This window comes from Phoxinus phoxinus, assembly GCF_949152265.1.
Source record: "Phoxinus phoxinus genome assembly, chromosome: 3".
NCBI classification, from domain to species: domain Eukaryota; kingdom Metazoa; phylum Chordata; class Actinopteri; order Cypriniformes; family Leuciscidae; genus Phoxinus; species Phoxinus phoxinus.
The window spans coordinates 35,096,755-35,120,887 of NC_136878.1; the positions used below are offsets into that span (position 1 = coordinate 35,096,755).

Below are 24,133 nucleotides of genomic sequence, written 5' to 3' on the forward strand. Positions count from 1 at the left end.
CCACAGCCAAGCTCACAAAGCCGTGTCGGCGGTTTCTCACAGAACCCCACACCATCGACCACCTCAACCTCATGTGAGCTGAGCCAACAGCCTTGAAACCACCTGTCATCCATTGTGCTAATTTGTTGTTCGATGAAGTCCATCCCCTGACTTAATCGAACAAAAAGGGGGAATCTGTAGCAACATTGACAATGACAGCTGCTTTTTAAATTAATGAATTGTGATTCTCCAAACACTTCATTCACGGTCTGAACAGACAAGAGGTTTTGGTGGCTCCCCATAGAACCCAGCCCCCAAACTTCCTGTCCAAACGCATGCATGAGCACGTAACCGGACACTCACAGGCCATAAAACAGAAGAAACTCCGTTTCTCTATCACCCTCTGGAATGTATGCACACACACACACACACTCATGGACCCTTAAACTGAAATGTCCACATATGATCCAATAGCAATGTTTTTGACATGGGCAATTCCAGCGTTATGGACGTGACATTTGCAGTCAAAACATAAAATATAAATTCTCAGAAAATGCATTTAATACCAATATATTTAAATGTCTGTTTATATGTCCATACTCCCTTAATAAAGGAGTACAGAAATTCGAAAAATATCAGTCTACACATGCGTTTTATATTTAATATGAGGGAAATACACATGCGTTATGGACGTGACAAAAAAAGACGCGAGTTTGTGGGAGACAATATACTTTGTTGAAATTCTGTGAATTAAAATGCACAAGCCAAAAGAAATAATACCAACCGAATGGATGAGTGTCGGCTCTCTATAGAACATAATTAATTATTTTAGTTTAGTTTAAATTTTTCCATTTGTGAGGAAAAACGGACGTTACGGACGTGACGTCTTTCCGTTATGGACGTGACCGTTCCGAAACCATCACTTGGCTGACGCTGGAAAACTTAAACAGAGACCCTTTTGTGTGTCTCTTTTTATTTGAAACAACAAACATCAGAGACATCAGTAAGGTAAGTCTGCACAATTAATCAAATTTAAACTGAAATCACAGTGTTATAGATTAGTTCACGCATATCTCTCATGCTACTAAACTGTAACCGGCACCGTGAGCATGTTCAAAACTCAATTCGGGCATGATATTGCTTGATAATGTGTTTACTTTAGACCCCGAAAGATACGGAATTGCTAAGATACATAATCATTATATGCATTTTATCATATCGATATTCTCCGGAGTCAAGAGCACCGGTTTCCCCTCAGTCCCGTCAAGTGAATTGAAACGCTGTCTGATTGTAACTGTAACAGTCTATATAGAACAAACAGTCTGGGGAGCGTTTTTTTTCATGCATGCAAAAAAGCAATCGTGTCACAATGATCGCAATATTATGTTTTGTGTCAAACTAATCGCAATGTTTATACCCGTTTTGCGTTGTTGAATGCGCAATCGTGCTTTAAAATATACATTATTGCAAAATTAGCCAATGCATTGAAATAATAATTGTAATGTTATTGTCTTAAGTCAAAATCACAATGATTACTTCATTTCATTAGGCCCGATGGGTTTTTGCCACGTTTATAATGGTTTGGATGTCAGGAGGATCAAGACAATATGTGTGAAAGAGATGCATTTAAAGTGAATATACAGTATTTTTATTTATTGTTGTTAACTGTGAACATAAATAATTGCTTTTTTTTTTTACAGGTCAACATCTAACTGATTGTTGCTAAACATTCTGTAAGCATAAACATTCAAGAGGTAAGAATACAGTATTGATCCCTTATGAACATGAATCATTATAAATTTAAGATAATAAAATAAATAATTTAATTAATTCCAGACAGAATCTTAACTTTTTACATCTCATTAAATATTGAAAATATGTTCTAATCATCTAATTTAGAAACCATTTAAAGCATCAATCAAGGGAAAACAACAAACAAAGAAAAATATGTCCCAAACGAGGACAAATGTTGATTAATAAGAATAATTTTCTTTTTTTATTCTGCAACGACTGCCTCTCCAAAGTGATACCTCCCTCTGTTGTCTATTTTTGGGTTGAAAGTCTCAATCACTTGGTCAGGTGTCACCCAAGCCTTATCTTCCATCACAGGTAAGATGTAGACAAATCCAGTACTGTCATTTCTTCTTAAAAACCTTATTTCCAGTGCCACCTGGTCTTGGTTGTTGACAAGTCCAACAAACTGTCTGACAGATTTGTTTGCCCTGAATTGGACCAAGACACAGTCTCCAGTTTTGATGTTCCTTGCAGCTGCTGGGTGGAGCTCAGAGGACTGCTGTGCGGGACTTTCAGCAGATGTGATTTCTGAGGGCAGAAATCTATGGACACTTGACTGTTCTGCCTCCGAGTATATTTTGTGACGCACTTCTCCCCAGGTGACTGGCTCAAAATGATGAACTGATTGAGTGCCTGAAAGAGCTGTGGTAATGGCCCATCTATCAGCCAGCCTATGATGCTCTATAAAATCAGAGATTTCGGTGGATGTAATCATTTTGATTTTAATGTTTGGGCAACTCTTCTTTGCAGAATCTGCAAACGAAGCAGCATCTGTCACAACGATAGCCTGTCTGCTGAGGACATCAGTGTTAACCGCACGCTTCACTGTTGCTCCCACACCATCCACTGCACCTTTGCCATGGCTTGTGGCAAAGAAGTGCCACTGCACTTTTAAAGTTGGAAACAACTCCTTGAAGGTGGTTGACATGAAACACCAGATGAATTTGTTTTTGAACTGAGAGGCAGCTCCATCACTAAAAATGTGCATCACTCTCATTGCAGGATGTTTTTCTTGAACGTCCAGGACAATCTTGGTGAGGAACGTTGCCACGGACCTCTTGTCATGTTCCAAGCTGTCACTAACTATGGCATATGACTCTGGATCTCCATCAGACCACAGAACAGAGGGAAACACTGTGATCTGTTTCTGATGCCAGTATGCTGACTGGATCTGATCTTGGTAAGCAGCCGTGTAGTTCTCTGCAAAATCTACCTGCAGCACCACAGTTTCCTTGTCTGTTTTTGACTGCTTTCTTTTTGCCTGAAAAAATGTGCTTTGATTTCTCTTCACAAAACAGTGATTCAGAAAGTGTGTAGCTGCTGTCTTCAAGGAATCTAGGACATCACCTAGTGTGCCACTCTTCTGGACCTTATTTGGCAGCCCTTCGGTAGCTTCCCATGTGTACCAGGTCACCTTAATCTGTTTGTCTTCCTCAGGAATGTGACTAAGAACACTGGTTTCCAGCAGCTTTCCACTCCTGCATTCAGCACACCGGCCTAACATGCAGTGAGAACTGTCTGGATTGCAGGCCACAGCTTTGATAAAATCCTGTGTGCTCTGGAATGCTTGCCTTGGGATGACACGTTGCACACAGTCCAGGGCTAATTTAAGATTCTCATGGTAACAGCACAGACAAACATTTCTCGGAGTATCTGAACACCGGAGTACATGAGATGGTCGAAGCTCAGCAAATTTAGATTTCCCAATTATAAACTCCGGATGTTCACTCTTGAAGCCGCGGTAGGCCTCTAGAATAGACATTGTTAAATGTCGTTTCTGGATCTTCTTTTTTACTCCTCCCTCTCTGACTGTGAGCACATCCCTCATCCCTGGTGCTTGCCTTGAGATGTCATCTCTCTCATAGAACTCCTTGACTTGACCATATGTAATAGTTGTAGTATTATTCTTTTTCTCCTGAAGAAGGCACAGTGATGTTGCAATTTTTTTTATAACTATACATTTTTTTCGAGGGCTGCTAGGTAAAGCTTGGAGTGCTCGTTTTACAGCCTTGCCTAGTGACTGTCTCGTTTTAAAAGGGGAATTTTGTGGAGACTCCTGCAAAGCAGGAACCTGTGACTTTAGAAGACGTCTTTGTCTCGCAAGCTCCCTGACTCTTTTTGCCTCTTGGTTTGATTGGTTTTCTTTCTTTCTTTGTCTTTCTGCTTTTTTCCTTATCCTTTCCTTTTCCTTGAAATTTTCATTATTCCTATTTTTCTCTCTGAATGTACATTGTCTTTCAGTATTAGTTTTTGCCATTGCGCTGTAGGATGAGATGTATATAAATTGTATATGTTATTGTATGTATATGTTATTATTGGTTGTTGTATTAATTACTGCTATTCACATTGACATTTTGTAATAAAAAATTGTTACAGCTAACTAAGCTGATTTTTTTATTAGCCATTCTATGGCCAGTGTGTTAATATTTATAAATGACATTTTGTACAAAAAAAATATACTCTAAATTAAAATGTACATTTAGATATAAAATTACTTACCAATTACTGCAAATAAACTAGAGATTTTGTCCAGAAATCGCAGATCTACAATCACCACAGAAATAACTGCCTTTGACCACAGAGGGCGTGCGCGGGAAAGAAAGTGAGTCATCACGGAAGGCGCGTCTCATATTTCTCTCTCTCGCTCTCTCTCTCTATCACACACGCACACTCTATGGTACTAGTATTAATTAATTTCTAAAAAGTTCTGATGTACAGTAATAGAGATCTATTTAATATATGTGTGGGGTTTTTTAACAGTAAAATGATGAAAGACCAAGGTGAGTTTAAATAAGTTTGACTTCTTTCTACTCCATTTCAAGCAATAGATCGATTTATATTGTAAAGTTGATGAATTTATCTTTTCGTATTGATTTAATCAGAATGCTTCTTGATTGCCTTTGTTATGTGTCATTATATTGCTTGACATAAATAAATGAATTAATTAATTATTAAACAAATATGCGCTGGTCAAATCATGCATGATTTAATGTGAAGCGTCCGTAACGGTCACGTCCGTAACGCATAATTAGGTTGTTTAGAGCAATTAAGTGAGATGATTTGTCAATCATAACTAGAATGGACATATTTTGGCTTTGTACATAAAGTTTCAAATTAATTGTAATAATAATGATTATACAAAATAAACTTATTCTTTAAATCGTTACGGACGTGACACAGCACTTAAGCGTCGTGACTTCCTAAATATAGCCTTTATAAATTTAAAGGGAAATGCAGTTATAACAAAGTGAGTGTATTTATATCTCAGTCATGCCCCCATCTTTCTGCAACATCCTTACTATCAACATAAAGTATAATTAAAGGAGTCTTTGATCCCTCTTTTTAAAGCATGAAATAGGTTTGTATAAAAAAAGCTATTTTAGTATCTGTGCACACCTTATCTGAGGTGAATAAACAGGAATTTCCTTTAAAATTTACATGACTGCACATCAATACAATAAAATACAGATCCAAATGGACAACTTAGAAAGGGTTTTGATTTTTTTATGATAACTTTAATTTTTCATAGCAAGGTTGACATTTGCGTGGAATTGCTCATATATTTTTGTGTGTATAATTGGTCAAGATAATGTCTGAAGCATCTGAAATAATCCCTATGCTAGTGATTATGAGGAAATTATGTAACCCTGTATTTGTGCAGAAACGTCATTCGAGGTATCATTGTAATGGGATAAACATGTTGGAGTCGAATCTTGACTGCAAGGTACAATAATATGCATTAATTCTAGGAAATACCATACTTCTAAATATGAATGTTAAATTCGATCTCTCACATGACATAGTCAAAGTAGGCGTGTCTTTACGAACAAAGGAACAGCTTTCCCGCTCCAGATCAGAGGATCCGATTTGCTCTTGTCCCAAAAGAAGGCGTGAGCCATACATTCTTTAAAAGCCAGACGCTCCTCCAGCTCACTCTCTCGCTTCCTGCCTTCATCGTCTGCTCATCATGTGAAGAACTGAACTCCTCCAGGAGTTTGCGTCTTCTTTTATTTTCTTTATCTCAGTCTTTTGTTTCATTTTCAAATTCTACTTTGTTCGCTTCTACCTAAGAGTGAAACGAACTTACCCTGAGTTATTCCTTCGGCAACTCCACAACAAGAGACCTTCGAAACTCCCGCGGACAAGCGCGCTCCGCCAACACGAGCGCGCGCACTCTGCTCCGAGGACGCCACACGCAGGCTGTTCTCAGACACATTACGCACACACGACCTTTTGCAAGTATCCACTCTAACGAGTTTTAATGTTTTAAGCTTCGATGCATTTTGATGGCTCTCAAGGTTTCTGTGATGTTGTTGTTCTATGGTCACTCGTGACCATCTCTCTCTCTCTCTCTACAACCTCAGCGCGTGCTTCGGCGCGCGCGCCCCCATTCTCTCATTCTCTCACTCTCTCTCTCGCTCTCCCTCTCTCATCTGACTGTTATCCGTTTCGTCTTGTATTGTTTACTGTAAGCTATGTACATAGATATAATCGGTGTATATTGAGTAGTACTATATTCTATATTCTGTAGTTGTGCATTCATTAAAACCATATATTATAAATGACTGGTGACTGTTTAACGATCATAAAAATACAAACGTCAATGAGGTAGATCCAAGAGCTACCGCGCTCAATATTTACTACATTAAGTAGTTTTAATTTTATAAACACCGGAAAATTTATGTTCCCGGCCGGAAGTTAATGTTTCTTGGAGTTTATGAGGAGGGATAGCTTTACTGAGAGGTTGATGGGTGATCTTTGATGGTTTTTGCAGGACAAACACCTAGTTGATCATTACATGAATTTCCCTTAAAGGTTATCTCATAATCAAAATTAATTAAGATTATTGATATATGAATGAGGAATTATAAGACGTTGTGATCGATTATTCATATATTCATATAATCTATACATTTTCAATTTCGATAATTTAATGTAACTGTAATATGCAAAATAGTAATCATATTCATGATTAGTTATTAAAATTCCCTATGGATCATTTGAGTTAATTCATACGGACCCAGAGTCCGAGGCATATACAATACAATATATATATATATATATATATATATATATATATATATATATATATATATATATATATATAAATATATATATATATATATATATATATATATATATATATATATATATATATATAATGTTCAGATATTCATACAACTAAGTATTCTGGGGGCCATGAAATTTTGGTGAAAATTATCAAAATACTGTAGATGGGGGCCATGACATTTTTGTGAAAATGATCAAAAACCCTAGCGGGGGTAAAATGCTAGTGAGGAAATGGTTAACTAAAATCACATGTGTAGCAAGTTTGATATCTATGAATAATTAAAAAAACTATTTTTGTTCCCTATGTGTAGAATCTTTTTAGTGGTTTCCCAGGGTGACGTATTGAGTGTGGGTTATGTAACTTTCCATGATAACATGTAAGCAGTAAAGAGAGATATTTGTACTTTGCACAGTTGTTGGTCTGAAGTCATTACACTCTTAAACACCCAATAAAATTCCTTATGCTAATATCCTGCTAGAGAACAAAGAGTCATAAAGTTACCCTCCAAAGATGCAACTTCTTATTGGCTCAATTACCTCCAGAGGGTGTGACTTCACACTTTAAAAGATCTATCATCACAAGATCCCCCAGTTTTTTCCTGATTCCGAGGAAGTCTGATGTGAAGATGATGCTGACCCTAAGTTTGTGCCAGGCTGCGGCATTGTCTTCAATTCACCAAAGATATTCTGACTTAAACTGGTTCTCTTACGAGAGGTTCTCTCGTACTGCGTAATAGAATTACGCAACAGGTAAAGTCATCTTTGCTCGAGATATGAAGTCAAAAATGTCTCCTTAAATTTGTATATATTGTCAACGCAGTGTAGCAGCAGGCAGACCTAGAGCAGACTGTCTAGCGTGCCCATTGGCTGCCTCGCGGCAACTGCAGCAGCCTACAACTGAGCCGGGCGTGACTTCGAGCCCTCACGCGTCATAGCCCGCCAGAATGGGGGTGGCTTAGCGTATAAAAGGAAGGGCTCGGGGGCTGCTTAGCTGATTTTTCATCTCTTCAGCGAGCTCTACGCATCGCTGGACTCCGAGAGAAGCCGTCGCCGTTGAAACAAGCGACCAAGCAAGCTTAGGAAAGCGTCTGAGGAAGCTGGCCGTCTTCACCACATTCAGCCATCCGTGCCTGGTACACTATCCGGCGAAACAAAAAAATATCCTTTTTATCTCCGTGAGTTCTCCGCTACGACTCACGTGTCTGAAAGAGCATGAGGCGTTTGTTGCAAAATGCCTCGTTTTTCCTGTGGCTCTTGCAGAGTGACGGCTCAGTGACGGAGACCACCACGTGATCTGCGCTCTCTGCCTGGCCCGAGACCATGCAGCCCTCGCTCTGTCTTCGGGAGGCTGCATCCACTGCGAAGAACTGCCAATGTTGACCCTGTGGGCTCGACTTGGCGTGTTCGACGCCGAATCTGATGCTCGCCGGAACTTTCCCCTCGAGCTTCGCGCTCCCCGTCTTCGGCCCTGCGGTAAGCGGGATTGTGGACCGGTTTTCGGAGGTTCAGAAAACAATCGCAGGCCATGAACTTATTCCTGCCACGACACTCTAGCTCCTCTGCAGGCCACTCTCAAGCTCAGCCTCCTGCACGAAGCTCCACACAGTGCCCGTCCCAGCCTCCGCCATCTTCGCAGCGTCGACAGGGCGGCCGCCCTAGATTGCGCTCGAACAGGCCGCGTCCCCCCCACGCCGACGGTGTTATGAGTGTAGAAAATGTGCCCACAAGACAGTGTTCACCCCTACACACAAGCACGATCCCCCTGGTGTTTCTCACTGTCACAGAGCCCACTCACATAAAGCGGGCACGCGCCGCTCGAGTGTTAGATGTAGGAATTGTGCCCACGTTTCAGTGCCCACACCTACACAATGCCCACTGTGTTGCACAGTTATCTCAGGGGGCGAAACCATTAAAGTTTACTGGCCGTGTTGTAAACGTAAGCCCTGTGACTGCTCACAAGCGCTCACACTTACTAACAAACACTGTAACCCCAGCGCTGTTCGCGCCACAAAATGTTCTCCGTCCAAATCGACCGAGTCATTGAATGTGAAACAGCTGGCCGACGCGGTCAGCTAGCCGCCCTATTCAGACATCGAGAGCACGCGCGCCACGCTAATACCGCCATCTCAGTTTCTCGACCCCGCGCAGTGCGGCGATCAGAACCCGGAGGACATTCTGCCCCTAGCTATGTGTGCGAAAGAATGGGAAGCGATTCCGGGCGTGTCAGAATGGGTGCTGAATATTGTAAAGTGGGGCTATTCGCTACAGTTCACTCGCCGTCCCCCACGCTTTCGAGGCCGGACCGAGACGAGCGTGAAATCAGAAGTAGCACGCCTACTTCGCGCAGAAATAGCAAAACTGCTGTGCAAGGGGGCGATAGAGCCGGTACATCCTTCTATGAGCGAGTCAGGCTTTTACAGCCGTTATTTTCTCGTACCCAAGAAGGACGGAGCTCTCAGACCTATCCTAGATCTGAGACATTTGAACAAAGCTCTCATGAGTAGACTGTTCAAAATGCTCACAACCAGACAAATCCTTTGCGCAAATTCGCCTGAGGGACTGGTTTATTTCTCTCGATCTGAAAGATGCATACTTTGTAAATGTACGAGGTGCCAGTGATAGGCCGAACGGTAGTACTCTGTACTGGTAGGCCTGCCCCTCGAAGGCGAATCTCATGAATTGCCTGTGACGGGGCGATATTTGGATGTGAAAATAAGCATCTTTCAGATCCACTGAGAAAAAACAGTCTCCCGGGAGAATTTGCGCGAGAATCTGTTTGGTTGTCAGCATTTTGAACGGGCGTCATAAGCGCTTTGTTCAGATGTCTGAGGTCTAGGATGGGCCTGAGGCCACCATACGTCTTTGGGACGAGGAACAGCTGTAAAAGCCTAACTCACTCTGTGAAAGGGGAACTGGTTCGACAGCTCCCTTTTCCAACAGCTTCGAGACCTCGGTGCGAAGAACATGAGCCGCGCCCATATTCACTGTCGTCTCGACCACGGCTTGAAAGCGCGGTGGTCTGCGAGCGAACTGTAGCGAGTAGCCTCGTTTTATTATGTTCAACACCCATTCTGATATACCGGGGATAGCCTCCCAGGCCTTGGCCCGCATAGCTAAGGGTTAAATAAAAGCTGGAGGAGGGACGCTCTGAGATAGGGACCCGACCGTCCAACTGTGTGTTGCAGCTGTGTGAACAGCGCTCATGTGCAGGGGCGCGAGCTTTACAGCGGGAGCATAGCGATAACGAGAGCCACTCGTCATATCGAGGGGAGAAACTGATACTGTTTTTGTGTGTAGTGGTGCGTACTTTATAGTGGGCACACAATCTACATTTATTATCTCTCCCGTGCTACCGTGTCTGCGTACTTGCCATAGGTTTGTGCAGTTGCCGCAGCACAGCCAATGACCGTGTCCGCACTCATATGTGTCTGCTGTGCAGCTACTCTGTGTTTTGAAAAAAATGCTTCAGTATTCTCGAGAAAAGGAGTTTTCCCATAGCGTATGCTATACAATAGGAGAGACCTTTGTTGCATTAATTTCCTGTTATCACTAAAACTGCTTTGAATCTGTCTTATAAAAAGTGCTATATAAATAAAAGGTGACGACTTTTTACATATGTGACCTTGAAAAAAATAAAAAAAGTAATCAATTACATTACTTTCATTTGTTGTGCTTGGATTACAATACTGAATACTTTATGAAATTGTAACTAAATACATTTTAAAAGTACACACACACACACACATACAGTAGCCTATATATGACGCAGCTTTGTAATTTATTTGCGTTAATTGTTTTAACTCTAACAGCACTAATATATATATATATATATATATATATATATATATATATATATATATATATATAGGCTATATATAAATAAATATAAGGGGTTGAACAATTAGACCTAGAATTTCTTACCATTCTAATTTTCTAATTTCCCTTACTGACATTGTAAAATATCACATTTATGGAGTTCAATTGAAATTCAACAAACACTTATTTAAAATATTTCAAGCTACACAAATGTCCTCAAAGTCGCGCCAGTCTCATGGAAATCAGCATTTGTTACGTGTTGTCTAAGATGCTATATTAAATGCTCTTCATGACTACAATCACGCTTCACTCACGTTTCTCAACAGTCATAACATGAGCGGCTCGGATCAGCTGACTGCTCGCTCCCTCCATTGATACTTTATCGCACGAGTCAGTGATGTTGTGTCATGCAAATGAGACGTTAACACAGATGTGTTTAAAAATAGCTAGACTGAGCTCAACGCAATGCTCCTGAAATGTTTTTACAAAAAAACAACAACGGGAGACGAAAAAAATAGAGGTGCAACACAGCGGCCAAAGACGTCGAGCTGACTAATATGGTAGCCTAACAATAAACAACACATAAATGCAACAATGTAGGCTACCTCGGACACACACGAGCCTAAAAGTTTTGCTACAGTTAAGAACCATTGTTCTTACAACACAACAAGACTGTTCAGTTTTATAAAACTGCCATTCATAAACGCGTTCGACTTATAGAAAATAACGTATGGCACAATATTTACCTGAGGTTCTCGGGCGTAAAGGCTCTGTTCAAATCCGTGTTGATGTACCTTGTACATTTCTCCACTGCTCTGGGGTTGCTTATGAACGGCTTAGTCACCAGTCTGTTTCTTTCTATCTCGGCTGCATTTTGTATCCACATATTTACCAGCATAATGCCGGACATCTCATTTCCATGTGTACCTCCAAAAATAGCCACTCGTTTGGCTTCTTGTAAACATGAAATTTTAGTACGCGAACTCATAGCGATAGCTGCACGGACGTGCGCGGTTCACGAAAGACAGAGCGCAAAGTTTCCACACAACTGCCGTCGGCGCGACTGACTGTGACTGCTGTTTATATAATGGATATGTGAAGGGTAAGCCTAAGCCCCAAGCGTCCGTGTCAAACGCGCATGTTGGGTTTCAACATTCGCAAATTGCCTGCATGTTCGCCATGGTCACAACAATGTCACATGAGACTATACGCGGATAATAAATAAAATCGAGCTGGTGGCCTATGCACATATACAAGGTAAATATAGTAGGTCAACTTAAAAGAAAACAAGTGTATGCTGTCAGAGAACAGTAGCTATTTATGCAACTCCAACTCATTATCTGGAAATCAAATTAAAGTTAAAAATGAAAGCAAAGCATATCAAATTAAATAGGTTAATGGGGTTTAAGATGTAGTCCATTAGTAATATCTCTCTAAAATGAGAATCAGATGTATTAAAATAAAAATTACCGGTTTTACCCAGAGGACACCTGGCAACTTTTTAAAAAGTTCCAAATTTGGATAATTTCTGTTAATGAAAGAAAAGCATTACATAACTTGGAGGCTTCGAATCAAACTGAAACAGTGTTAGCAGCAGAACGGAGAGACCATACCGGAGTATATGGACTAATGAGATCACAAAGATAACACTGGTGCCATCCCAATGTAATGCTTTTAATGTTAATTCAAGCATGAATAGGAAGCCATTGCAACTGTGAGAGAGTTGGTGTAATCTGTTCACATGGAGAGGTATGGGTGAACACAATAGCAGCATACTTTTTTTGAATATACTGATTTAACGATTTGAGGCCATGTTACGAGCCTTTGCATCAGGACAAGAGATAAATGATCAAAGTCTTGCAATATTCCTGAGATGATAGAAGGCAATGTAAATTTGAATATCAGCAGTCTAGCAGTAATACCCAAGGCCATACTTCCTAATAACCTATGTGGAAGCATATATATGCTAAATAGAGTTGGGCCCAACACTGAACCCTGAGGAACTACCTGTCAAGCTGACACAGTATAGCCTAAGATTTATGATTCCGACTAATAAACGGCACGATTAGTCAAGTAAGATCTAAATCAATCAAATACCATCCTGGAAAGGCTGCACAGCTGGCTGGGTCTATCCAATAAGGTGGAATATGGTGTTAAAGGGGTCATTGGACGCAAAATTCACTTTTATTTGGTGTTTGCATATAAATGTGTCTTTGCAGTGTGTGGACACAACCACCATGAAAAAAATCAATTCACTCCTTTTTTTAAATCCTCATAAAGCCAAAACACTCATTAATCAAGCCATCTGGATTTTCTGAGTTGGATGAATATGATGTCATATTACTCATGCTCAGCCCACGACCACTGACAGACTGTCCCGTATAAGCATATTTCCACCCTCAGCCATTTGTATACTGTCCGCCAAGGCAGCACATTATGTGTCTTGTGTTGACATACCCTATGGAAGAGAGGGGTGGGGTGAGCAGTTTCTTAATTTCATTTAAAGCAGGGGTCACCAAACTCAGTACTGGAGGGCCGCTGTACTGCAGAGTTTAGCTCCAACCCCAATTAAACACACCTGAACCAGCTAATCAAGGTCTCACTAGGCATACTAGAAACTTTCAGGCAGGTGTGTTGGACCTGGTTGGAGCTAAACTCTGCAGGACAGCGGCCCTCCAGGACAGAGTTCGGTGACCCCTGATTTAAAGAGACATGCACCGAAACGGGTCCTTGTGAACAGCTGTTCACAGCAAAGTAAAAGCGTATTGTTTTACACAACCATTGAGGAATTTTAACCAAAGTTACAAAGTTTACATGAAGACCCTAAAGAATCAAACCAACTTGTGGAAAATGGGCATCCGATGACCCCTTTAAGGCAGGATTGACATCTAACAAGACCAAAATACTGCATGTGGTGTAATGCAGCTAATTTTAATTCTAGATGAACAGATCGAGAACTCTGTGATGAATTCACAATAAGTAATATGAATACTGATTGATGAAAGACAGTTCTTGATAACAGAAAAGGGGAGTTTATAAAATAGTTGTTAATGGACTTAAATGTTCTTAAAATAAAGTCAATGCCAGGCATTTCAAAATTCAACAAGACTCAGTCAAGTTAAAAACAAATATAAAGAAAACACCAGTCAGAGTGCTGCTGTATTGGCTGCAAGTAATCACAATAGTGTTGCAACTTGACATTCACAGCAATAGCACATTTGTGAGTGATTTTTATACATCATAACAAACTAACAAAATACGTTAAAAAAAACAGATCTTCAACATTTGCACTTCTTAAAGGTGACCTATGCTGTTTTTTTACCTTAACTGAACAGCTTCGGAGTACTTTGGAATGGTTATATTACTTTTTTCGGGTTAAATGGTGGTCTGCTAAAATTATGTCATTATTGCGCTCCCTCACACGGTTGAACCCGAATGAAGAAGACATTGTAAAGAATGTACTATCTGCTTTGATGTCGTTGATCTACTAGCCTCTGGTATCTGAGTCACCAACGAGTTTTTCGACAGTGTTGTCAAATATCTATTCCGAAGCTGTAGGGGGAGCTCTACAGAGAAACCTGCGAGCAAAAAGCGAGAATACATAGAAGAAATTCCCGAAACTGCATAGCCCTGCTTTAAGCAACACACTCCAATGTGTTTTACTAATTGGTTTAGCAAATGATTCATTAAATCACTCGTAAGGTCACATCACCACTTACTGGCATAATGACGTGACGCAGAATCACCTAAAAATCTCCAACCATGGGCTCACTCGAATAATACATTTAAATTCAAGGACTGGAGGTGCTATTATGAAATACCATTTATATAATGATTAAAGTGATAGCTCACCAAACATGAAAATTCTGTCATGATTTACTTATAAGGTCCCAAACCTGTATTAATGACTTACTAACGTCTGTGGAACATAAAATAAGTTATTCGGAAGAAATGTTGGCAACCAAACTTTTTTTCTTTTTTTTTTTTGCTAAATTTACATTGCATGAACAGAAGAAAAAAACCGTTTCTAAAAATGTATTTTCTTATCCACATAAGTCATATAGTTGAACTATCCATTTCAGCCCTCAGAAAAATTAAACAACAGGAAACCAATCACCACATAAAAATATCACTCAAACAGTTTTAAATATTTTGCAATGTAGTCATTCTTGAAAAAAATTAATGAATGGATAAGGTCAGTAAAGATGCATTTATCACATGGGGAAACCCATATTTTATTTCTCTATACATTTCCATTATGGACACTATGCTTACTCCGCTACAAAGTAGTAAGGTCAGAATTATACTGACCAAACACTGGTTCTCTATAAAAATACAGATTCAGATGATCTGTCTTCACAGTGAATAATAATTTAATGAATTTATATTTTCTCATTTAAAATAAATCCATTGATCCACAGATCATTGACATATCTACAAAACAAAAGGAAAAACAATGTACAGGTATGCATGTTATTTCAGGAGATATGTTTTGTAATACAATCAACTGCCAAAATACTTTTTTTTTGTTTTATTTAATCTTGCTTTAAATGAAATCAAGCGAAGTATCACAAACAATTAAAAAAATAATAATAATTAAAAAAAAATTACATCACAGGATATACATTTCCATTTGTACTTATCTGTTAACTATTACTGCTTTCCTATTAATCTTTTATGACCATTCATCCTGAAAAGAAAATCTTTTACCAAAACTTTTTTTTTTTACTTTTGTCTGTCTTCTGAAGGTCTAAAACAACAACATATCAACCTCTGTGAAATTATTTTCTATCATTCTATCATGTGTTCTTTCTTGTTGCACCATCATTATGAATGAAACTCGTTGCACAAACAACATACGAAGGCACAAACACATCAGCCAATATAGATGGTTCTCTTGATCCCTCCTTTAGGTTATTCTCTCCATATGTATCATGTTTTCTTTATGACTGAACAAAGACATTCCCATTACACTCAGTTTGAACAGAACCTGCTCTGTCATGACACCTAAGCCTTTTGGGTGTGTCATCTCGATTTATCATTGTGGGCGAGTCAGTGTTAGAAAAAAAAAAGGAATTTCCTTATTTTCAGTGTACAGCTTCCTCTTCTTTTTTATCCTTTGTATCTGCATGAACCCCAGAATCTCACAATGAGGTAATAATGCTGGCCTTTCGGTCTGCATTGCTGTTGTATGATTGAATCAATCCCAGTTGTTCATAAATCTGTGACTATCGTTCCAGTATGTGACTTATGCTTTCATTCACTTCCTCTTTCTTTTTTTCTTTTCACTTTCTTTGGAATTATCTTAGGTTGTTTCGACATCGGACTCTTGAGGCTTTTCAAACTGCACCGTATGATAAGAACATTCCAAAGTTAATTCACCGCCTACATTTGTAATGCAATCAGAATTTTTTTTTCTTCATCTTCCTCTCAGGTGTTACAGTTTCTTGCATTTGTGCAGAGGAAGAGCTAAAGTCAGAATTGAAATTAATAGAAAAAGTTGACCGTTTCCTCTTCTTTTTGCGTTTAGTGCCATTTAATTTAGCTTCTGTATTACTTTCCAAATGTTCAACATCACTTGGGTTTTCTTCAATAGACTGTTGAGAAGTTGATCTATCAGTTACATTATCAACCCGAGACCCCAAACTCACATCCAGAGCAAAATCAACAGATTCATACTGACACTCTTCCCTGCAATTCTTTTTCTTCTTCACAGATTTTAATATTGTTACACTAGGTGACAGACATCGTTCAATTTGCTCTGATGTCTGTAAATGCTCAGGGTGATCGGTCTCAGTAGCTTCAAAAATTTCAATTGACAGGGTATCTGTTGCACTATTCTCCTCTACGTATGCAGTCTTTTTCTCTTTGTCTTTTCTCTTCTTTTTTGTTCTTTTGTGTGTCAGCTCAGTAGTTTGTGACTCATTGAACTGATCCGTCTCAACCGAATGAACATTGTACATACTATGAGTAACTGCATTAGTCTCTGTATTCACCTGCTCGTTTAATTTGTGCTTTTTCTTCTTTTTCCGTTTAAGTTCTGCAGTATTTCCTGACTGCGAGTCTAACACAGCATTTTCCAGTCCAATGAGGTCATCAACTTGAGATTGAGAACTTGCATTCTGACTTTTCTTTTTGTGTTTGGCAACATTTAAAACATGTGCTACATAACATTCCAAATGTTCAGCTGCATTGCTCTGCCTTCTTTCAATCATCTTTTGTGCTCTCTGTCCAGTGACATCAAACTCAGACACAGAACTCGCATCCAGATTCAAATCAACAGATTCATACGGACGTTCCTCACGCCGATCCCCCTTTTTTTCTTTTTTCTTCCCTGAGCTTAATCTAGTTACACTGGGTGATGGACATCTTGCATTTACCTCCGATGACCGTAAATGCTCAATCTGATCGGCCTCAATGGCCTCAATGGATTGAATCATATTATTTCCTCTCATTTCTGGAGATCTATCATCAATGTGCTCTAAAAGTTCATTTGATGAGCTAACTGTTGTTCTTTCTCTGTCCTTGTTTGCTCTCTTTTTTGTCATTCTGGATGGCAAATCAGTAGATTGTGACTCATTGTATTGAAACTGCACAATGTCCTTGATATCTGAAGCAAACTCTATTGTCTTTTGCTCTTTTAGTTTCTGCTTTTTTGCCCCTTTCTGTTTGTCCTTTGTGATAACGGTGTCATCTGAACCTAAATGATTTGGTTCTGCTGTGCTCTCTGACTGCATGCCTGATACTAGTTTTTCCAGTCCAATAATGTCATCAATTTGAGAACTTAAATTTGGGTTTTTCTTTTTGCGTTTGGCAACCTTTAATATACCTTCCAAATGTTCAGCTGCACTGTCATGGCTCTGCCGTTCTTCATTGACCTGATCTTCCTGTTGCTTAAACACTCTGAGACCAGCATCAAACTGAGACACAGAACTCACATCCAGATCAACAGATTCATATTGAGACTCTTCAGTCTCATCTCTTTTTTTCTTTTTCTTCTTCACTGATTTTAATCTAGTAACATTAGGCGACGGACACCCTGCAATTTCCTCTGATGTCTGCATATGCTTAGGTTGACCAGTCTTAGGAGCTGCACTGGATTGTTTCTCTTCATTTATTGTCAACTCCACTGGTCTATCGAAGTCTAAAGTTTCGATGTCTGTAGCACTATTCCCCTCTACATATGCAGTCTTTGTCCTCTCTTTGGCTTTTCTCTTCTTTTTTGTTCTTTTGAGTGTTAGCGGCTCACTGAACTGGACTGCCTCAAACTGATTTTCTACACCAGGCTGCACATGCTCACGCTCTTTTAATTTGTACATTTTCCTCTTTTTCCTCATAGCTTTTTTGATAACATTGCTATCTGCCACTGTAGATAAAATAATTTTGTCGAATAATTCTGATCGTAAAACTGATGCTGCGGTTTGCTCTTCGTTTGTTACTCTATTCTCTACATCAAATAATTCCCTGTTTTCTCTGCATGTTGTTTTAAGTTCAGTGACATAATCAACAGAACTCACTTTCTGACTCACATCTACATTTGTATCACATTCTATCAAAATAGCAGCCCCCATTCTCTTCTTACCCTTTCTTTTTCGTTTAAGAAAGGTCATTCCAACATTTTTAAACAAAGGACTATCTGGAGTATCTGTTTCCATCTCCACCACCGTTTTTTGTTTACCCACGATAACATGTTCACAGGAACTTGAGTAAACTTCTCTTAATGGTTCATCAGCTAGTGGTAAATGTTTAGATGATGCTTGCACAGTCACAGTCTCGATTCCTGTGACTTCAGTTTCCTTATGAGAACATGAAATTGATTTTCTCCTTTTATTTTTATGCCTCGTTTTATCTTCTCTTCTTGACAGCAGTTCGGTAGGTAGGACAACAGGACCCTGGCCTGTCTTTTGGGATTCAGTGTGTTTGGAACTAGTGACGTCTTGAAATGTAAACGGCTTGGTTGGTGTTCCAAACACGGATTTTCCTTTCGTCTCTATTTGAGTTATGTCACTTTCATCGTCCTCATGTGCATGATGTTCACCATCACACCATCTGGGTGTTCCTGGTCCAAATATGGACTCAAACTGTCCTTCAGCCTCTATTTGAGTTACAACACTGTCTTGATCACTCTCCTCTATGTTTGCGTTAATAGATGTGGTTTTATGAATTTGATTGTTCTTATGTTTCTTCAATGGCATGAATAAGTCCACTGAGCCAATGTCACTCTCAGACTGTTGAATTTGATCCTGTACAGAAATGTCTCCCCCTTGGCGTGAAAAAACGAAATGACTTTTGTTGGAAAGGTGATTGTCAGTTCCTGACCTCATGTCATCCACCTGCTCCATTTGATTGACTGCCTCTACAGAGTATCTCTGTGTCTCTTCAATTACCACAAAGTTATTTTCATGCGAGTTCTCAGCACACTGAATGATCTGATTATTAAGAGGCTGTCTGCAATTGGAAGAATCTGAGTCTTCAGCATCTGAACATGAAGCTAAAACCTCATGTGTCTCATGTTGTTTTTCCTGCTCCTCAGAGAAAGAGACAGAAGAAGATTCTGATAAAGTCCTGGCTACAGCTTTGCTTTGGGGAACTTTGCGTTTCTTTTTTGATCGTTTTTTAACAGAAGCAGTGGTCTTGTTTTTCTTGGTAGATTTAGTTTTTCTTTTCTTCTCTTTTCTATTGACATTAAGTAACTGTTCTTCGTTGCCTTTTGACAGTGAATCCTGAATCCTCTTCTCCAAGATGGATTGTGGAAGCCATTTTTTTTTTTCATTACTGTAACATATAACAAAAATGTTCTTATCCTGAAATAAAGACAAAACAAAAATAACAGATTAGTACACAGTGATAAATATATATGCATTACTGTGCTTGCAGCATTTCTCTCACAGCAAGTGTTACGGTAGACCAAGCGTGCCACACAAGCCCTGAAAAGTGAAGCCAAAGCGTCTTGATCGCCCCCAGGTGACTGGTCCAAGTATAGGTTATAAACCCCGCCTCTCCATGTTATTTAACATGTGAGATCAACTAAACAATTTAATTACACTTCAAATGTATTTTTCCTAGGGCTGTGAAACGATTAATCGCATCCAAAATAAAAGTTGTTTACTGTGTATAATTATTTTGTATATATAAACACACACACGTGCATGTATACATTTAAGAAAAATGTGTTATTTATATAGTGCTGTAGCGGCGCGTCGATGACGTCAAAATTACGTTGACGTCATATTTTTGCGTCGACACTTCTTTATTTATATTTAATTTTTTGCACCGTTCCCGGAGGTACAGCTCGCCACACACATGTGGGAGACCGAAACATTGCAGAAAGGAGGACGAAACAGTAACCTCTTCACAGAATTCCCAACAGTGTTGTCAAAGTACCTGTACTTCGGTACTAAGTCAGTACTGAAAATGTGACGGTACCAGCATTTCTGTAGTACCGGGTATATTCGGTACCCACTAATAGGCGCTGCTTTCAGTCGCTCCAGTGTTTAGCGCGGGGGGCTCCAGACTAACTTTTTTACTATGAGCACTGTAGCCGATATATACCACGATAGTGTCTGTGTATATTAAACTGCAAAAAGACTATTTAAATATTAACCCTGCTTGTTCTGCTTGTCTCTGTGTGAATGAATGGCGCAGACGCGCGGTTTAATTTACCACACACACACTGAAGAACGAGTGACGCTCGCGCTGTTTTTAGTCTCGGCTGCCTCACGATATGATGACATGAAATTCATCTCCAGAGCCACTCAGAGTCACTTCATGAGCATTTTACCATTTTGAGAAAAACTATCGTCATATCATACAAACACAAAGGCCTTCACGGCAACCCGTGAAAATAAATATTAAGTTTAACTTTGAAAATTTTTTACAGAAATAATGATATTAGTCTCTACTGTACAATAGATTTAGCTAAATCTCCATGTATTTAAAATACTACTACTACTAATAATAATAATAATAATAGTAGTAAGTGCATAGAAGGTTGCTTATTTTTAAGCAATATTTCTCAATATTTGTGTTTTACAGCATGTAGCCTTCAACGCTTATATGTATTATTTACTTATGATTACTGTCATAAATAATAAAGTAATTGAATTGAATGTTTTTTTTTTTCAAATAGTTAAATAAAATAGAAAAAGTTCCAACAGATTTTTAACTAATGTGAACGGTAGCTACTAACCTAGCACGAACAAACTGCACAGAGCTAAGATGCCTTGGTTAGCCTTGGTTACAAAACCCATTAAAAGTGTAAATTTGCATTATAAAATTGCACAAGTATATTCCACAGGCCCCATAGACAACATGATATATTATATTATAGTACAAAGTTACGTTATAAATAAATAAAGTGCACTAGTATTATTGCACAGGCCCTGGAGACAATAGTTCATTTTGTTTTGGCCAAGAGTCTCACTGTGGCTGGGAAAAAGCTCTTATAAAAGCGTGTTCTATGTGTGATAATGCTGTCCGCTCGTCTATGCCTGAGATTGTATGTGCAGTTTTTGTGTGTGAGCAGGGAGTGAGCTGGATGTAGTGTGTCTCTGGTATTTCTCTCTGCTCTTTTCTGACAGCGCTGTGTGTAGATTGTGTACATGAACATGTATGTACGTTAGCATTTTTGAGAGAATATTATTTAAATTTTCTGATATAAGACCACAAACGGCCAACTTCACATATTCCCACAATACTTTTGACTAATGGATGTTGACGCCTAGAGTTTTTACTTCAAAATGATCTGAAAATCATCCGGGCTAATCGTTCACATTAGGGATGCAAACGATTAATCGACGATCGATTAATTGTCGATAATACATTAATCGATCAAACTTATCGATCATCGATTAAGCAGGTTCATGCGCGTGCGTGCTGCTCAACCGCGAAACACAAGCGAGCGCGCCGGAGTTATGTTTGGGACTATTTTACACCATCATGACTATAAGTTTTCGTGTGCATTCGCAGCCTTTGGTTTTTTGCAAATGTAAGTTGTAATAGTTTATTATGTGTACACCTATCTATATCTGATTTATCTCATATTGGATGCATTTGGTTAAGAATTGTTGAAGCGTGATCTTTAGCGTGCGCAGCTCAAACGGCAATGCACGACTAATAATGACTATTGGGACTGTCATATTACATAACATTATAAAGAGAAAAATAGTGAAATAAAACATTGTGAAGTATTTGGGTTTAGTTGCCGTGTCGCGTTGTTCCAGGAAGAGCGCGTCCACAACATGAGTCATTCTGAATGGCACCTAACTCAAGTTCACTTGTGCATTCACGTCATTTTGTGCAGATATAATTTGTAATATCATGTTTATTTTGTATATATCTGACTAATCTCATATTGGTTGCGCTTCTTTGAGTTAAATAACGCGCTAGCAAAGTGCTCAACGGTTATTCATTCAGCGCGCGCCGCTCAAGCAGCAATGCACGACTAATAATAACGATAATTAATTTGGGACTGTAATATTACATAACATCAGAACACTATTTTATTAAATCGTTGTGAATTCATTGGGTTTAGTTGCCGTTTTCAGTGCACGTGTAACGTTACAACACACTGCAAGCACGCATCTGAGGCAGCGTTGGTGACACGTTGTAGTCGTTATATTTGATTATTAAATAATTAATTTAATTATCATTCACATCGAAACATTTTACAATCCTACTAGCCCTTTATTTGGATTAAAAGCCATTCTCATTCATTTGGTGAGTAACATAGCGTTTTTAACAAATCCTGTCATGCTGTTGGCCATATGCACTGCAGCAGACGCATAATTGATCGTTAATTTAAATTACGATCGATCATGGGAATTTGTGAAAATTGACAACCCTTCAGTTCTATATTTGAAGTTTCCAGGTCTAGTAATCTTACTGTTACCTTTCTCAGACCAAGCATCAATAAGTGCTGCTGCTAATGTTTCAAGTTTTTCAAGTAGTTTACCAGATAGATTATTATATGTAGACTTAATATAGTTTAGGCTAAGCCTACCCATATAGATTTTTATTTAACATTTATTTTATGTTGCTTAATGTTTGCAACAGGTGAGCCAGTGCACAATTATTTTTTATGTATTTTAATTTTCTGTGCATAATTTATTTTGTTAAACTACATAAATTACATTCTGTACCATATCCCAACTGTTACAATAAAACATCATTTGAGCAATATAACATGCATTTTTGTTCAGTATATAAGCAATATTTTGCTTTTTTTGTTAAAGACACTATTGATACCGTGAGAAATGTACATTCTCAGGAAAATAGCCGCTTATCAGTTAATCGTTAATCGATCGATAAGGTCAATCAATTAATGATTAATGAATTAATCGATAATTTGCATCCCTAGTTCACATTAAAGGTGCAATGTGTAATATTTCTGATGATCTATTGACAGAAATGCAATATAAGATCCATTACTATGTTTTCAGTGGTGTATAAAGACCTTACTTAATGAACCGTTATGTTTTTATTACCTTAGAATGAGTCATTTACATCTACATGAGCGCGAGCACCCCCTTCCATGAAGATCGACATATTGTGACGTCATGTTTCTACCGTAGCCGACAGCGAACAAACAGCGCTACAGTGCGCGTTTCGTCACTAACTTGAATGAGAAGCAGCAGAAAAAGACGCAGATATTGTTTAGGACAAGAGCCGACGGAGGGTAAATCTGCTTAGAAGAAGAGGAAGTATGATGAAGCCAGAAATCACTGTGTGCTGTGGTTTGTCATAAAGTGCAAACAGGTCGGAATATAGGCTAATAACCTTGTATAATAAAGTATAACTTTATAAATACAAACCTCGGTAACAGCTCTCCGGTTCCTTTGGAAAGCCATCACTCGAATACATTACAGTAATATTTTACTCGGTACATGTTCAGTAACCTAACGCTTGCGTTACAACAAACTTTTAGTTTTAATTGTAAAAAAAAAAAAAAAAAAAAAAATGCAAGTAGGCTAAGTTACCTGATCGTGGTCAGTCAATAGCCGCGTGTGGTGTCCAAGTATGTAAATAAAGACTGGCTGCGTCTGATATATTTGTATAGTGATTTATTTTTTACTGGAGTGCCATATGATTTCGGCCTCTGTGGCATGAAGACTGCATATTCGCGAGATGGACGTATTCGCATTAGGCTACTCTATTTGTTCTGTGTTTTCTTTCTAGGCGATGTTTAGGTGGTATTTTTCATGTTTTTCATCATGTTTTCATCACGCAATCATGTTTTTGATGCAGTGGTGACGGGTGGCGGCGGCGCTGCCGATAAAGTGCCTAAAAGCTGTCACAAAGCTCCGGCAAAAACAATGATTATGAATGTCAAATATAGCAAGGAGACTTTTTAATTGTTTATTAATAAACATGAAGTTGACGATGCAGTGGCCTAGTGAATCTTCGCAGTAGCCTAGTGAATGCGCCAGAGAGAATGCACATTTCATACGGATTACATAAGCAGAGAGCAGTCTGT

At 38.9% G+C, this 24,133-nt stretch overlaps 2 protein-coding genes and 1 long non-coding RNA gene across 8 annotated transcripts in view; 1 reads left to right on the forward strand and 2 right to left on the reverse strand.

Moving 5' to 3' along the window:
• Nucleotides 1-11,888, reverse strand: part of aspa (aspartoacylase) — a 117,062-nt gene extending 105,174 nt beyond the window's left edge. The window contains exon 1 of the mRNA XM_079605779.1: nucleotides 11,406-11,888. Coding sequence (XP_079461905.1) covers nucleotides 11,406-11,647 — 242 coding nt within the window. The 5' untranslated portion in view covers nucleotides 11,648-11,888. The remainder of the gene's footprint in view (nucleotides 1-11,405) is intronic.
• Nucleotides 476-6,251, forward strand: LOC306994851. 5 transcript variants are annotated; one of them, XR_013796746.1, is made up of 5 exons: nucleotides 476-1,733; nucleotides 2,004-2,420; nucleotides 2,524-2,690; nucleotides 2,776-2,953; nucleotides 3,072-6,251. It is a non-coding gene; the product is annotated as an uncharacterized lncRNA (long non-coding RNA). The 5 variants fall into 5 exon arrangements; XR_013796747.1 differs by having other exon boundaries at nucleotides 2,004-2,088; nucleotides 2,191-2,420; nucleotides 2,524-2,953; XR_013796748.1 differs by having other exon boundaries at nucleotides 476-987; nucleotides 1,529-1,733; nucleotides 2,524-2,953.
• Nucleotides 11,889-14,652: 2,764 nt separating the features above from the next.
• pho (phoenix) overlaps nucleotides 14,653-24,133 on the reverse strand; it is a 71,500-nt gene continuing 62,019 nt past the window's right edge. For both annotated transcript variants that reach the window (XM_079605781.1, XM_079605780.1), the window contains exon 5: nucleotides 14,653-19,463. In XM_079605781.1, coding sequence (XP_079461907.1) covers nucleotides 16,062-19,463 — 3,402 coding nt within the window. In that variant the 3' untranslated portion in view covers nucleotides 14,653-16,061. The remainder of the gene's footprint in view (nucleotides 19,464-24,133) is intronic.